The following is a 15,032-nucleotide window of genomic DNA, read 5'->3' on the forward strand; positions in this document are numbered from 1 at the left end:
GCTAGCTCTAAGTGAGGGAGATGCTCTTTGATGTTCCAGGGCACTGAAACTCTGTGTAATGCTGTTCTTCACTGCACTGCAGCAAAACCTCTCCCCTCGCTCACTACAAACCCGATCCCTGTTGATTTTGGACCGATATGCTTTTTTGTACGTGGATTACACTTTGTTGCACATCATTTTTCGTTTAATTCCCCCAAAATCTAAATATTTTTCCAAAACTGCTGCCTCTGGCCGTGCTTTGAATAGGCAGGTTTCATACACTTTCACATAGGCCTCGCCCAATTTTATTTATTATATATTTTACCCCCTTTTTTTCTCCCCAATTTCGATCTTGTCTCATCGCTGCAACTCCCAAACAGGCTCGGGAGGCGAAGGTAGAGTCATGCGTCCTCCAACACATGACCAGCCAAACCGCGCTTCTTAACACCCGCCCGCTTACCCCGGAAGCCAGCGTTCACCTGACAACCGAGGTCAGCCTACAGGCGCCCGGCAAGGAGTCGCTAGAACGCGTTGAGCCAAGTAAAGCCCCCCAGACAATCCCATCCCTAACCCGCTGGGCCAATTGTGCGCAGCCCTATGGGACTCCCGATCACGGCCAGTTGTGATACAGCTCGAGAACAAACCAGGGTCTGTAATGACGCCTCTAGCACACCACTGCGCGAAGGCCTAGCCCAATTTTTATCGAAAGACAGTCCAGACTTGACTGTTTATTATACATTTTTTAGGGGATTTGACATTGATGGATGGTGTCTATTTTTGTCTGTTAGGTGGAGAACGACTTCATCCTGCTCCTGGAGAAGGAGATGTTTATAGAGCAGTTAAAGGATATTGTGGACAAGGCTGAGGACATGCTGAGTGAGGACACGGAGGGGGAAAGGATCTCTGACCACGTGGGCAGTCCCCAGCAGAGCCACGGAGCAGTCATACTGGGGGGAGAGGTGAGGAGGGATGGAGGGATTTTGAAGTAACAGAGTTATGGGGGAGAGGTGCAGGTGGCCAGTCTCAGATGCATCGTCCAACACTCAAGATTACTTAGTGAACAGGGCAGCCAACAAACCACTGCCAAGATAGAAGCGTTGTTGCTGATGGGACACTTTTGGCTAACCTAATTTGTCAGCCGGGGCCAACACAGTGACATTGCTGAGAGAACCCTTTCAAGCTTCATTGTCTCCAAGTTATACTCTTGAGTGCCAGCCATTTATACCGATTCTCTCCCTTTTTAGGGGTCAAAGACGGCTACACCTAATTCACCACAACTTGTGTACCAGCAGAACGGTAGGGCTTCGCTACCTCCTGGCGTGAAGGTGAAGGATTTTGCTCTAGCCCAGCTGTAACATCGATACAGAAAATTAACTAATCATGGTCTTCAAATCAGTTTTAATGATGCATGTAACATAAGTTGGAACAAATGGTCTTGCAGGACCCCTAATATACAATCTTATCTCCAACGCACTACAGAATCATTACATAGTACATTACAGTCTCTCTGTGACTCTGGTGAAGCTCAGACATAGCAAATTTCCTGCCTCAGTAGATTTGTATGCTCTGGGAGGTTATTGTGGTCAGGAGTGATGGAGAGGAGGATTAGAGGATGACTGTGTTATATCTCTCTCTAGCTCTCAATCGCTCTTTCCTTTTACATCTCTGTCCTATCGTTACTCAGTCCTATCTTTGCGTCTCCCCCAATCAATCTCTCCATCTCCCATTCTCTTCCTCTAAACATAATTTGATAGAGATGCTCACAAATTCATATCAACTATCTGTGGATCATCTGCATTTGAGTGCATATCTGTCTTTCTCTATAGAGCTATCTTACTGTTGCTACTATATCTGTATCTATGAGTGTGTTTCTTTGTCTGTGTCCTTGGCAGTCCTCCACACTGGGAAGCGCTGGTTCATCATATGCCCCGTGGCCGAGACGCCCACGCCAGACAGAGAGAGGACTTCATCAGACACCTCTACAACCAAGGGTGCACACACCCATCCATACACACACGTACACACAATCAAACGTGCGTACACACACACGCGCACATATGCCATGCAGGTGTTGGAGGGCCAGTAGGAGGCACTCTTTCCTCTGGTCTAAAAAATATCCCAATGCCCCAGGGCAGTGATTGGGGACAATGCCCTGTGTAGGGTGCCGTCTTTCGGATGGGACGTTAAACGGGTGTCCTGACTCTCTGAGGTCATTAAAGATCCCATGGCACTTATCGTAAGAGTAGGGGTGTTAACCCCGGTGTCCTGGCTAAATTCCCAATCTGGCCCTCAAACCATCATGGTCACCTAATAATCCCCAGTTTACAATTGGCTCATTCATCCCCCCTCCTCTCCCCTGTAACTATTCCCCAGGTCGTTGCTGCAAATGAGAACGTGTTCTCAGTCAACTTACCTGGTAAAATAACGGTAAAATAAAAATAAATAAATAAAAATGTACGAGTAGGATCACACACACACAGCAGAGTGGGTGAATAAACCTGTGTATTAGTGTCTGCGTGTCTGAGCTAATGTGTGTGTTGTATGTGTGCGTGAGGGTCAGTTATGTAATGCAAGTGCTGTGGTGAAAGGTAGGCTTTTGCACTCCAACTGACAGAGCTCTGATTGGGGAAGACAAGTGATGACGCAATACCCTCACACACCAACAGGACATCCATCTCCTTGACTCCACTCTTTTATTTCATCTCTCTTTAACTGCTTCTCTTCTCACCTCTCTCCCCTACAGAGGCTCCTGTCACATCATTGTCTAGGTCCAGTTGCAGTACTACTCCGCCAGTGTCTGCCCCAACTCCTGTTCTTGCCCTGACCACCACATCCCCTACTCCAGGCCCCTCTGCACCTCAAAGCTCTGCCCAGTCTCAGGACACCAATGTGGGCATGGCCAGAGTTCAGCAGCCCCAGGCCTCTGGAACCAAACCCTCCACCACCAGTGCTACGGCTGCTGCCATGGGCCGTCGCAACTCTCTTTCAGGCAGCGAACCCTGCATCTCCATGGTAACAGACATCCCATGCTGCCCCATCGTCCCACCTGTGTCCCTGGATGTGAGTGGGGCGGGACAAAAAGGGATGAGTGGCACTTCCTCATGTCTACCCAATCAGGAGGCCAGCCTGTCAGGAGACCCGCCCCCTCCCCTGGGCTCCCACCAGCCAGTGGTCCTGCAGCAGCCCTATGCCATGCAAAGCATGGTGGGTGGAGGAGGTGGAGCCACAACACCATCACAGCCCCAGAGTCCCGCCCACCAGGCGTCCCAGCAGCAGGATGGACCTGGGGGGTCTGGGAGTGGAGGTGGTTGCGGCCTGGGGGAGTCTGATGGAGAGGGCCCACCCAGGGTAGAGTTTGTGGACCGTACCATCAAGACTCTGGATGAGAAGCTGAGGAACCTGCTGTACCAGGAGTACACCCAATCTGCTCCCTCCAGCACCGCCTCAGACCTCCAGGGCTCCATCACAGAGGGGGTCAGCTCTCCCCCTGTCTCTGACTGCCAGACCACCTCTGGGGGGGGGCTCCCCAGGAAGGGAGAGGTGCTGGTAAAGATGCACTGTGTTTCTGTGTCCGCCAGATATTCGGATTGGGGCAGCAGCAGCGTTTTATCTGATGGGAGGGGTTTGTGTTTGTGTGAATCCTTGGTGTAATATTGATTCAGCCATTGAATGTAATCACTGGCCTTTAGAGTGACTGATACTGCATTTAGCAGAGGAAGTAGAGCTCAGGGCTGCTGGCCAGATAGTGCATTATACTCTGCACCCCTGGCAGTTTGATCTCTTGATGCGGGTTGAGTGGTGTGTGTGTGTGTGTGTGTGTGTGTGTGTGTGTGTGTGTGTGTGTGTGTGTGTGTGTGTGTGTGTGTGTGTGTGTGTGTGTGTGTGTGTGTGTGTGTGTGTGTGTGTGTGTGTGTGTGTGTGTGGGCGCCGATATGTTTAGACAAAGCAGGCGTCATAGAAGGATAATGGCTAGACTGATTCACAACCTGTAACCCTGGTGTACCATTTGACTGAATGTAATGTTTTTTTCATTGTTTTTTAATGTTTTTTTCATTCAATATTTATTTCTCGTTTTCAGCCTCAGATTCCTGAGCGTACTGAAAGTTTGGGTACACTGAGTGACTCTGCAGGTAAATTACATCACAAACACAATTGTGTTTTATATTATGTATTGTGGAGTATTCATTTGTACTATTTAGGATAACCCCCCCCCCCCCCCAAAGTGATTCCCACTTTTTAAATGTTGATCTTGAATTGTATTTTGTTAAGGATTGTTGAACAGGAGAGACTGTGTGGGCAGTTCCAGTTCCTACGTCTCCAAGAGCCGCTTTCAGGTAACCATCTACTTTAATCCCTCTCACTTAAACGAAGACAAACATTCTGAATACGACAAACTCTCTTCAATAAACTACATTTTACTTTCATTAAATTGAACAAATTTTATGTAACTGTTTGTCAAGATTTAGATCTATTAAACAATTAAATCAGTTAATTGAGAATTATTCAGTTTACGGCCTAGTTTTTTTTTATAGTTTATTTGGATTCTATTTGATCACTATGTCCTCCAGATCATCCCCACTCCTCCGGACGTCATCCGTCGTTTAGAGAACAGCAGAAGTGGCAGCTCCCCGGCTCCCTCTAGTGGTTTGGTGGGCTCTCGCGCCGCAGCCGAGGGGGGCGGCCCACGAGACCAGGGGTGTATGGTCGTGGGTAGGTTCTCAGTGATGACCACTGAAGAGGATGCGGAAAACGCGCCCAAACCCCCCTGTAGTAACCGCTACTCAGCCCCCCCAGACTTGTACCAGGACGCCACCGCCTCTAGCCCCAACGCCACCCCCATCCTGCGCCCACGTGCCCACACTGCTGACGCTGCCACCAACCACTCCTTTCACTTCGACTCTGACTCGGGGGAGGAGGACACCAGTAGTTTAGCCCCTCCCCTTGCCTACCACAAGACTCCGACTCATGCCCTCCCGGAACACAGCGGAAGTGACCTCATGAAGAGGGCGGTGGCCTTCCTGCGCCGCACCCGCCGCAGCAGTGTGCAGAGCTCGGATTCGCCGAGCCGGCAATCTGTGGTAGCTAATGGCCACGCCATCTCGCCGCCTGGACCCGGCCATGTATCATACGTCAGCAGTGACAACGACTCTGAGTTTGAGGATGCGGACATGAGGAAGGAGCTGCAGAGGCTGAGGGAGAAGTATGTGCACACACATATGCATTCATAGTCATACACACACACACACACACAAAGGGTCAAAGTCAACCCATTGATATATAGAAAACTATAAACCATTGTAATCTTCATAGCCCTGGATAGGTTTGTAGCCCATTAAACACTGCAGAGTGGTTTAACAGCTAGTTAGTGAACTTTTAAAATTGTACGAGACAGTTAAATGACAGTTCCTGTGTCAGTTAAAGAGCGAAATGGAATTTCGGATTTTTTTCGGAAATGGATTTTCCCTTTCTCAATCTCTCTTTTTTTTTCTCCTCAGACACATGAAGGAGATCTCTGAGCTGCAGGCGTTCCAGAGGAGTGAGATAGAGCGTCTGTATAAAGAGCTGGGGAAAGCCCTGCCGCCTGGTGTAGGCCAGCTGCACGCTGCGCCCCCTAGTGGCCGCAGGCGCAAGGTCAGCAAACACAAGCTGAAGGCAGGCAAGCTGCTCAACCCCATGGTGCAGCAGCTGAAAAACAGCCTGAATACCACCACAACCGGTGAGAGGAAATGTGTCAGAGTGGTGAGAAGAGGGTAGAGGGGTGTGTGGTGGATAGAGTGAAAGGTGGGATGAGGAGGAAAAGAGTGACATGTCTCTGTGAGAGAGGGGCAGGGAATGGAAGCGAGAAAGGTGTTTGTGAGCAGTCCCGAGAAAGGGGAATTGAGTGAGGAAGATTGGGAGGATTTGGAAATGTGGTAATAACAAGAAATGAATCACCAATTCACCCTAAAACTGTTTCTGTGGCTTATCCAGTATTTCTCTCTCAAGGTGAGAGTGCACCGAGCTCGTCTGGCTCTCCAGCTAAGAGCTCCATTGTGTCTGACGGCTCGGCCCGCTCCAGTGGCAGCAGCAGCAGTACCAGCGGCAGTCGGCCCAGCAAGGCCCCAGAGCCTGTCCAGACCCAGCAGCCCTGCTCTCTCAAGGGCTCGTTCTCTTCTGACAACATCTACGGTGGAGGCATGGCCACACACGTAGGCCCAGGCCAAGGTACCTGCACACACATGCATGGCATACAGGACAAGTTATACACACACTGTGGCATACCACACACAGTACACTTCCACAGTGAGGAGTACCACACACATTTGGTGCTTAGTAAGATTCAAACACACACATAGGATTCACGCAATATACCAAATGCAAATACACCCAAACACGTGTCACTCCCTGAGATGTGGACACGAACTCAAACACCCATTTGTACTGAGGAACAACCAACAGCTCAGCTTAATCTGCTGTAGAATTCTAAACTCTCTAATATTCTAAGTTGTGTCTAAACCGGTCTCATTAGTCTCATAAGGGGACGTGGAAACTGCCACATTGAGAAAAAGTCATGATTGTCAGTCTATCGAAAGCAAATGTTTTTAGGCAAACGTATACGAGGGGGTGCCCCTCATCACACATTTCTCTTCCATAATACCGCCACGATACTGCATGACTTCTGAGGTGTCAATGGAAGCTGTCTTCAAGCACTGGTCACAGATCAGTTTAACAGTCCTCATGGTGAAGGTGAAGGATGCATTTGGGAAAGTAACCTGATCTTAGACCAGTGCATAGTGATAACTTGTCCATTTTTAGTGAATGTGAGGGCTGTCTCCTGTTGCTGGTTTAACCCATGTGACTGTACCCTGTACTGGTGCTGCGGCTGTTAGTGGTGGGGGTTTCTCATCCCAAAGCTCTGTGCACTTTTACAGAAGTGTTTCTCTCTCTGTTTCTTCTCTTCTTCCCTCTTATATTCATTTTTACAGGCTGGACGGTATACCACCAAACGTCAGAGAGAGTGACCTATAAATCTAGTAGCAAACCACGCGCTAGATTCCTCAGTGGACCCGTGTCTCTGTCCATCTGTTTGTATTTGTTATTTTCTACTTTTCCTCACTCATCTCATCCCTCTCTCTTCTCTTTATTTCACTTCTATCTCTTCTATCGACCAGACTGTTGTTTTTGTGTTTTTTAGATAGTGGATCCTCCCCTTCCTCCCCCTCCGTGTCCCCCAACACAAGCATATGTCAGCTATTGTGTATGTTCCTCATAGCTTTCTCCCCCTCAGCCCTAAGTTGTTATGTGTTTAGACATCACTCCATGCAAATGCTTTGTGCACTGCCTCTGGCTTTAAACAGACTCCAAAAAGCATAGTGTATGTCATAAAGCTCGTCTTCTCCAAAGATTGGCTATGCTAGACCCCGAAACCTGAGCGTGTGTGTGTGTGTGTGTGTGTCCGCCAAAGCTTTTGTATCCTATGTGTGTTTTAATTGACTCACTTCCTTAATTGTGAGGCGCATCAGCTCAAGTCTACAACCCATCTGTATACCAAGACTAAAGCCAGCTCTCCCCTGATAGCCCAGCCATGTTCCATAGAGGCTTGCTGTGGTAGAGGAGGTGCCTCTTTCTCGGTCTCATGTTTGGACTGGGAGGACGTGCAATGGTGCAGACAGGTGGGAGGCAGGGCACTGTCGGAGACTGGCTCCTGCAAAAAGGCTGTATCATCAATACTATCTACTTCTGTTTCCTCCTTCTCCTGCATGTCTTGATAAACGCTGACTCTGATGTGCTCAGGCTGTAGTATCTCTGTGCTCTTTGGTTCCGATTTTTTTGGGGGTTCCTTTGTTATGTTTCACAGGCGTTCTTGTACATACTGGTAGTTGCACTGTTCTATGTTTAGGAATGAGCTTCAGGGATCTCGTTTACTCTACTACTTACAGCATTGACCGTTCACTAATTTGTGTCTCCGCTCATTTAAAATGATTATATGCAAACCGTATAGTTTTACTCTCAACTGCCATTGTGCAGTTGGGTTATCCATTGTGACGTTTAGCATACCGTGTACAAACCGAAGTAAAAGGAGCCTGACATATTGACGGTATTACTGAAACAATGACTTATTCCAAGTAAGTTTTTCAAGGAACGTTCTAGACATGAAAATAGGACATGACGGGGTTACTAGGACCATATAATAGGAAGCTCTGAGTGACCTATGACCATGTTGACATGCCCCGCCTTACTGGGGTCTTCGCCAAACCCCCTGTACTGTACTGTGGACCAGCATACCCACGGCCTAGGCTTCTTTTTATTTTCCAGGCCTCATGCATTTTCTTTTCTTTTGGAGGTGACGGCACAATTTAAGAGTCTTTCCCCCACTCCCATTTACTTCTCACTGATTTTAAACCCCCTTCTCCTTCCTCCTCCTTTTTTCCCTCTTGTCTCTCTCCCTAACTGATATTGATAGCTGTGTGTGGCTTTTCAGCAGCTTGTCCACAGACCAGCGGTGTACCGGCCTAACTGTTTCTGTCTCTGTGCTGTTTTACCTTTTTATAGGGTCCACACTGAAACGACTATGTCTAGGCAAAGAGCGCAGTAGTAGTAACTATCTCATTTACTTTCTTCTTTCTCTGTCCACTTCGCTCTCTCTTTTTTTTTTATCTCTGTTGGCATGAGCAGCCTTGGTTTATATTCACGTGTTGAGTTTGGCAGTCTGAAAAAAAACATGCCAGGTGTTGTCGGAAAGATGTTGTCGTGGGCACTGTTGCACGAGGAGTGTCACCTTCATGAATTTCTTTTTTTTTTTTTTTTTTTTTTTTTGGTAGTGCATGGCGGTGTTTGTCCTAAATGTCTGAGTGCTGAATAATGTGACGTGTGTGTGGTTGTTTGTATCAGCATTAATGGTTTCTGTTTTGTCTTACTGTGGTGGAAGGGGGTTGGTTGGGTGGGTCGTTGGGATTCAACCATGCTGTAATCCTTTGGCTGCTAGGTTTGAGAACCTACACATGTGCTGACCAGTTGAATGAGATCACATGTCAAATCCACATTATTTTCAGCTGATCTTTCTCCACAAAACAATTACCACTCAAAGTGACATTTTACGGTCCACTTTTAGTTGACCTATTTGATATTTTAATAAATATGCAGGCTCTATAAAGGCTGATGGTGGTTAAAGTGACATGGATAACTGTTAAAAGGCCTAACCGCAGCCAATCGATTCCATCGGAAGGGTCTAACTGGGCAGAGTTTACAAATCTTTCTGTGTTCTAGGGTCTTCTCACGACGCCAGTGCAACTCAGATGGCACCCAATCAGCAACAGCCACCAGCTGTCCCCAATCCTTTGCCATCTCCTCAACCAATGACGGTGCTAGCTCAGGCCCAGACAAACAACAGCAACAACAAGAAGCCAGGCACTTTCACGGACGACCTGCACAAGCTGGTAGATGATTGGACGAAGGAGACGCTGGCGGCCACACAGCCGCGGCCCTCTCTGAACCAGATCAAACAGCAGAGACGCATGCAGGACCTGGAGGGTCAAGCCACGCCCCTGGGAGGAGCCACGCAGGAGGTAACTGGCACAGAGAAACACATCAAAAGTCTAAAGAAGACTATCACCAGTGTGAAACACTTTTGGGAGTTGCATCCCTTCTCGCTCTCTTTTACCTGATCATGTGAAAAACAGTTGACAGAAGTCCATGTACACAATGTTAAACATCCCCTCTGGTTCTTCCAGGTGAGATGTCCCATCCCTCCAAACAAGTTCCAGCTGCCTTTGTCGTGCCCGCTGACAGCTGCTTTAGGCCCAGCCATGCCCACTGCCCTGAGCTCCAACCCCTCTGCCATGCTCCAGCCCGGGTACATGGTACCAGCAGGCCCCTACGGAGGGGTGGTGCCCGGCCCCCTATACCCCCAGCAGTGGTCTGGTATGCCCAGCCAGGCCTACCCCCTGACCCTGCACAGCCCTGAGAACGTCCCCAACACCAGGACTACCTAACGTGACAACTAGCACCCACTAAACCCCCATCTTTCCCCATCGCCCCTGATGCTCAACACAGACGGCCCCCAGATGTTCCCCTTTATCCCAGCACACTCACATCAGGACTGCCTGACTAACAGGTTTTAACTAATCCTGTGTTGCTAACCTAACTTCACTCTGTCCCCCCTGGTTCTAACTCCAGGATTACAATTGTAACGAAATCAAACTCTTAAAAACTTTTAATAGAGTGATGGGCTGAAAAATAGAGGAAAGTAGGGCCCACACAATTAAATGCTCCAACAAATGGCTTATGGATCATTCCACCTCAAAGCACAAGAAAGATGATTGACACCCACCATCTGATTGTGTTGAAATATTTTCTGTAGTTAGAAACCGATGAAAATGTTTGTTGAGATATAAATTGAACTCTGAGAAATTAAGCTAATTGCACAAAATGTGCCATTTTTATTTATATGATTCATATAATCTTCAATAAATATAGTACCTAACATCCGATTTGGACCATAATTCTTCATGACAATTAGTAAGACATGGTATCCAATAATATGATCAAAAGCCACCCACGGACCCATGTGAATCTGGTGACAGTTTTTTCCCCTTTTCACAGAAATTTGCCTTTTGAAGTCTGTTGCATAATTAGAATTTTATATTCCTTTTTTACATTTAACCTTTACTTAACGAGTCAGTTAAGAACAAAGTCTTATTTACATTGACGGCCTACTGGGGAACAGTGGGTTAACTGCCTTGTTCAGGGGCAGACAGACAGACAGATTTTTACCTTGTCAGCTCGGGGATCCTTTCGGTTACTGGCCCAACGCTATAACCACTAGGTCACCTGCCGCCCCATTGACCATCGATTTAGTGTGAAAGTACCCTGTTTTGCCCACTAGGTGCCACTGTTTCTGCTACTGCCACACCCTTTAATCAATTTTGCTGGTCTCTTGTGTTTTATTAAATGGATCACAACATTTTCTTTCACTTTTTGCAGAAAACCAATAGCTTTTGCTCGTGATGAAAATAAAGTGTATGGAAATCCTCACAATTCAAGCAAAGTCCTCCACTAAAGTAATTGTTTGTCCTTCTCTTAGGCTTAATCTGTGTCTAGAAAACAGCCCCTCTGTGTGTGGTTTATTCTGTTAAAAAAGGTTTAAGATTAGTTAGGTCATTCCTGTTGAACAAGCAAAACATTAGGCTACAGCAGTTCTAATGGTTTCAATGTTAGGGTTTCGAATGGTCTTTAATGGTAAAAGTCCTAAACATAGTGTTTTGCAATGGTGTTGGGTTGTAATGGTAAATGTCACTTATCACACTACACATAGAGATGTTTTCTAATATTATTTTTTAACATACGACTGCAATGGTTTAAAACGGTATTTTATTAGGATTGTCACATTTGCATCACCAGCCAATTTCTCAAGTTTTTGGGCTTGTAGGAAAAGTCTTCATATTGCACCATAAGGATAACCCCCTCAGGGAGCTGCCATTTGTTGGGCTATTCAAGAAGAGTTAGGTTGAAGCATTAGGTTTCTAAGAGAATGACAAACTGAATTGCTTTCATGGAGGACTGGCTTGAAGGATGACCACACAATCTATTTTCATCATGAGTCAAAGGTGTTGGTGTTCTACCCAAAGTTGCAAAATAAAATGTTGTGATCCATTTAATAAACACGAGAAACCAACAAAATTGATAAGAGTATGGCAGTAGCAGGAACAGCGGCATCTAGTGGGCAAATGCTGGTACTTTCACACTAATTTGTGTTAAGTAATGCAAGCTACTTCAATGGCTAATTTCTCTGAACAGATTCACAAGGAATACATGACATGGGATGAAGAAGCAATAATCCAAGCCGCAGCTCCATACTACTTGTCAGACATAGAGAACTGATACTGTATACTTGTTGTTGGGGTGGGATTGGTGTGGGGGGTCTGTGGGTGACTTTAGACCATGTTAGTGGATTCCTCATGTCTTACTCAATGATCGGTAGACGTTTGGTCCAAATCGGACGTTGGGTACTATATGTATTGAATATTATGTGAATCCTATCAATTAAAAGGGCTAATTTGGGTGCAATCAATTAGCTTAATTTCTCAGAGATCATTGTTTTTCTGAACAAAATAGTGTTGCGGGTATGCTAATTTGATCTGTTTCTAACTACAGAAACTATTTCAGAACAATCTGGGATGGTGGGTGTCATGGCTTGCTGAAATGACATGGAACGACTCGTATGTGTTGGAGCATCTGAGTACTGGTCCCTACTTGACTGTACTACTCACCCCCTCCAGTGTTTCTATATGCAGGATAGTCCTGCTCCACTCTTCTCAGATTGTGGTTTGACGCTTTATTAAAGAGCAACACACGTGTAAATAGCCTGTGAGCTTGTAAATATCCAGTGTGCGTGTCAATATACTTTATACAGCACCGGGAGTTTTCCTGTGTGTATGTATACGTGTGTACAGTATAAATGTTCTGTGTATGCGTGTGTCCGAGTACCTACTGCGTTTAGCTTTGGTCTTGTCTAAACTCTCACAGCCATACTTTATAATATCAGCGGTCACAAATGTGATGTTTTCACCAAATCCGTCATAAACGATAAGTACTCATGTTTTCAGATTGATTTAAAAATAATAGTTTACTAATGTTTTGTCAACCTTAAAACACTACATTAGAAATCAAAATTCAATGGTTTAAGATGATGGGGCAGGAGACCTGTATTTAAGGTGAAGTTCTCTGGAGGAGTGTAGTGCCTTGAACATTGATTTTTCTGTCCGCATTTTCTGTCCTTTATCCAAGAGATTTTATTTCACGATGGCTTTCTTTTTTTTTCTTGGTTTACATTTGAATGCCCTTGTAGCACTGCACTATTAACACAGTATATGCTTTTATTCAAGTAATAAAATCATGTTTTTAATCTTTGTTTACTCCCCACCCCTGTGATATTTAGAACACCATAGAGGTGAGATGTACAGTTGATGTACAATTTTTAAAAGTCAAAACTTTAACATTGGGTAGTGTCCTAGGCATAGTTAGAATTCTTAGAATTAGCAGTCCTATTCAAGTAAGCGTTCCCCAGTGGGTGGACCAATTGAATTTTCATTCTATATTTATAGAATGAGGGGAACCCGTAGTGTCCAGCTCAGAATGTAGCAGAGAGGCAGGTTTGCTGAGCAAGCCTTAAAGTGCAATTTCACCTATCCACCTAGCTTTCGTAGCGGCCTTCCCACAAGCCTTACCCAGGAACCTGCAACAGGAGCTAGTTTATTTTGTCGCCGTTTAGTTGAACCTAAGTTACAAATCACATTGAAAACAATAACAGCAGTTACAACTGCAAAATATTTTCTGTTGGGGCAAGAACATGGTTCTCCTTTTATTAGGCACATTATGTGATTTCTTTAGTGCAATCACCAGTTATTATTTACTCGTCTAAAGTATTGCCATTGTTTTATGTTTCTAAGCTTGATTTTGATGCTGCTAGTGTGTCTGAGGTGGATCCACTGTAAGTATGAAAGGGGAGTTGATGTGTGTTTTTATCTGGACACGATGACACAGTGGAGTCCCTCCAGTAATAAAACCTTTGTCAGAGGGTGAGTTTTCTCAATGAGATTATATTCATGTCCAGCAGTGTTATTATATTGCCTTGTTGAAATGAATAAGTGATGTATCATTTCCTAGGTGGTTATTGATGATAGCCTTGCTTTTCTGTATTGTTTTGAGTGTTTGATTTCTCTGTTCAGAACGAAGCATGCACACTTCAGATGGATACTTGATTTGCACAGCATGACCTGTGTTCTGACTATAGCCCATAATATCGGTTCCAACACACCTATACATAATGAGGTTAACCTCCCCCGCCCCTTATCCTCCTGACCACTGAAGAGCATGTCTGTTATTTTCCATACAGCCGGGATTAACATTACTATACCGCCATTTAGAAATGTCACAGCCACCACCACACCAGTGAAAGGTTGCAGCACCCCAGTCTTGCCAAGCTGTGAATTGTACAGTTTTCCTGTCATTAATATTCATATATTTTGTTCAACTGTTTTGGGATTTCACGTCGGTGTATATTATTCCATCAATTCGGTTTGGAGTGGACTTTTTATAGGATATAATGCAGAGTTGTCTGCTTTGGCGAAATACTTACAGTAGTAAGAGACTTCTGTTCTCTGTTACTCGTATCTGACATTACTGCTACACCTCCCTGTCTGTTACACTTAGTGAGCAGATTTGGAAATGACTCTGTTCGAATATCCACTGGGAGGCAACATTCAGATCCATAGAAACTGATCGTATAGAACAGATGTGGTTCTCTGTGAGGCATAGAGAATAGTGCCTGTTCTGATCATTGTATTTCTATCAGTTCTGAGTAACATTGCCTCATTGAATATGCCTGTAATTGTGGAAGGCTTGCACTAAAGCTCTGTGTCGGATTGCTTCTGCCTGCTGTGTATCACTAGATTACCTTACCAACCCAGTCAGCGCACTCATCACAGACTGTACATGTTTAAAGAGAAATAAACATTATTTTGTGCTTGATGTTGATGTCTCTCCTTTGTTGCTCAAGAATCTAGATCTATTTAATATCTCATGCTATTTTTTTTTTTTTTGTAAAGATAAAAGAATTAACCCATCTTTCTGTACAGATGTGATCCAATTTTGGGTTCCCTTCTTAACCTCCATTAACACTTTATTGGGGAAAGTACACTATATTATGCACACTGCTTTTTCCCCCAGGTTTGTCCAACTGACACAACCATTTCTCTCTGCATTGTGGAAACCGTTCCACTTCAAATCCTTGGCCAATGACTTCAATTCATGACGCTAAATATTTCAATGCCTAAATATCTTTCCTCCAGAAAATAGTTTTTAAATGGTCCTCCAGTGAAAATTCAGCCCACCTCCACTTTTTGACAGTCTGACTTACTATTTTTGTATTAGCACCATGATAAAATTACAGTTATTACATTTGGCCTACATTACAACATTACTATTTTATAAGTGCCAAACTACAGTAATGTATATATGATTGGCCCTATTTTTATTTAACTAGGCAAGTCAGTTAAGAACAAATTCTTATTTAG

General features: G+C 45.2%; 1 protein-coding gene across 8 annotated transcripts in view; it reads left to right on the forward strand.

Moving 5' to 3' along the window:
* Positions 1-14,487, forward strand: part of LOC129830420 (serine/threonine-protein kinase WNK2-like) — a 93,236-nt gene extending 78,749 nt beyond the window's left edge. For 5 of the 8 annotated variants that reach the window (XM_055892985.1, XM_055892986.1, XM_055892987.1 and 2 more), the window contains 13 exons: positions 768-938; positions 1,224-1,275; positions 1,872-1,970; positions 2,723-3,525; positions 4,058-4,109; positions 4,249-4,313; positions 4,548-5,179; positions 5,475-5,695; positions 5,950-6,183; positions 6,945-7,043; positions 8,512-8,556; positions 9,226-9,524; positions 9,690-14,487. In XM_055892985.1, the coding sequence (XP_055748960.1) occupies positions 768-938; positions 1,224-1,275; positions 1,872-1,970; positions 2,723-3,525; positions 4,058-4,109; positions 4,249-4,313; positions 4,548-5,179; positions 5,475-5,695; positions 5,950-6,183; positions 6,945-7,043; positions 8,512-8,556; positions 9,226-9,524; positions 9,690-9,950 (3,033 nt within the window). In that variant the 3' untranslated portion in view covers positions 9,951-14,487. The remainder of the gene's footprint in view (positions 1-767; positions 939-1,223; positions 1,276-1,871; positions 1,971-2,722; positions 3,526-4,057; positions 4,110-4,248; positions 4,314-4,547; positions 5,180-5,474; positions 5,696-5,949; positions 6,184-6,944; positions 7,044-8,511; positions 8,557-9,225; positions 9,525-9,689) is intronic. The other 3 variants (XM_055892988.1, XM_055892989.1, XM_055892990.1) reach the window with 3 other exon arrangements.
* The last annotated feature ends 545 nt before the right edge of the window (positions 14,488-15,032 follow it).

The sequence above is a fragment of the Salvelinus fontinalis genome, chromosome 31, assembly GCF_029448725.1.
Source record: "Salvelinus fontinalis isolate EN_2023a chromosome 31, ASM2944872v1, whole genome shotgun sequence".
Taxonomy (NCBI): domain Eukaryota; kingdom Metazoa; phylum Chordata; class Actinopteri; order Salmoniformes; family Salmonidae; genus Salvelinus; species Salvelinus fontinalis.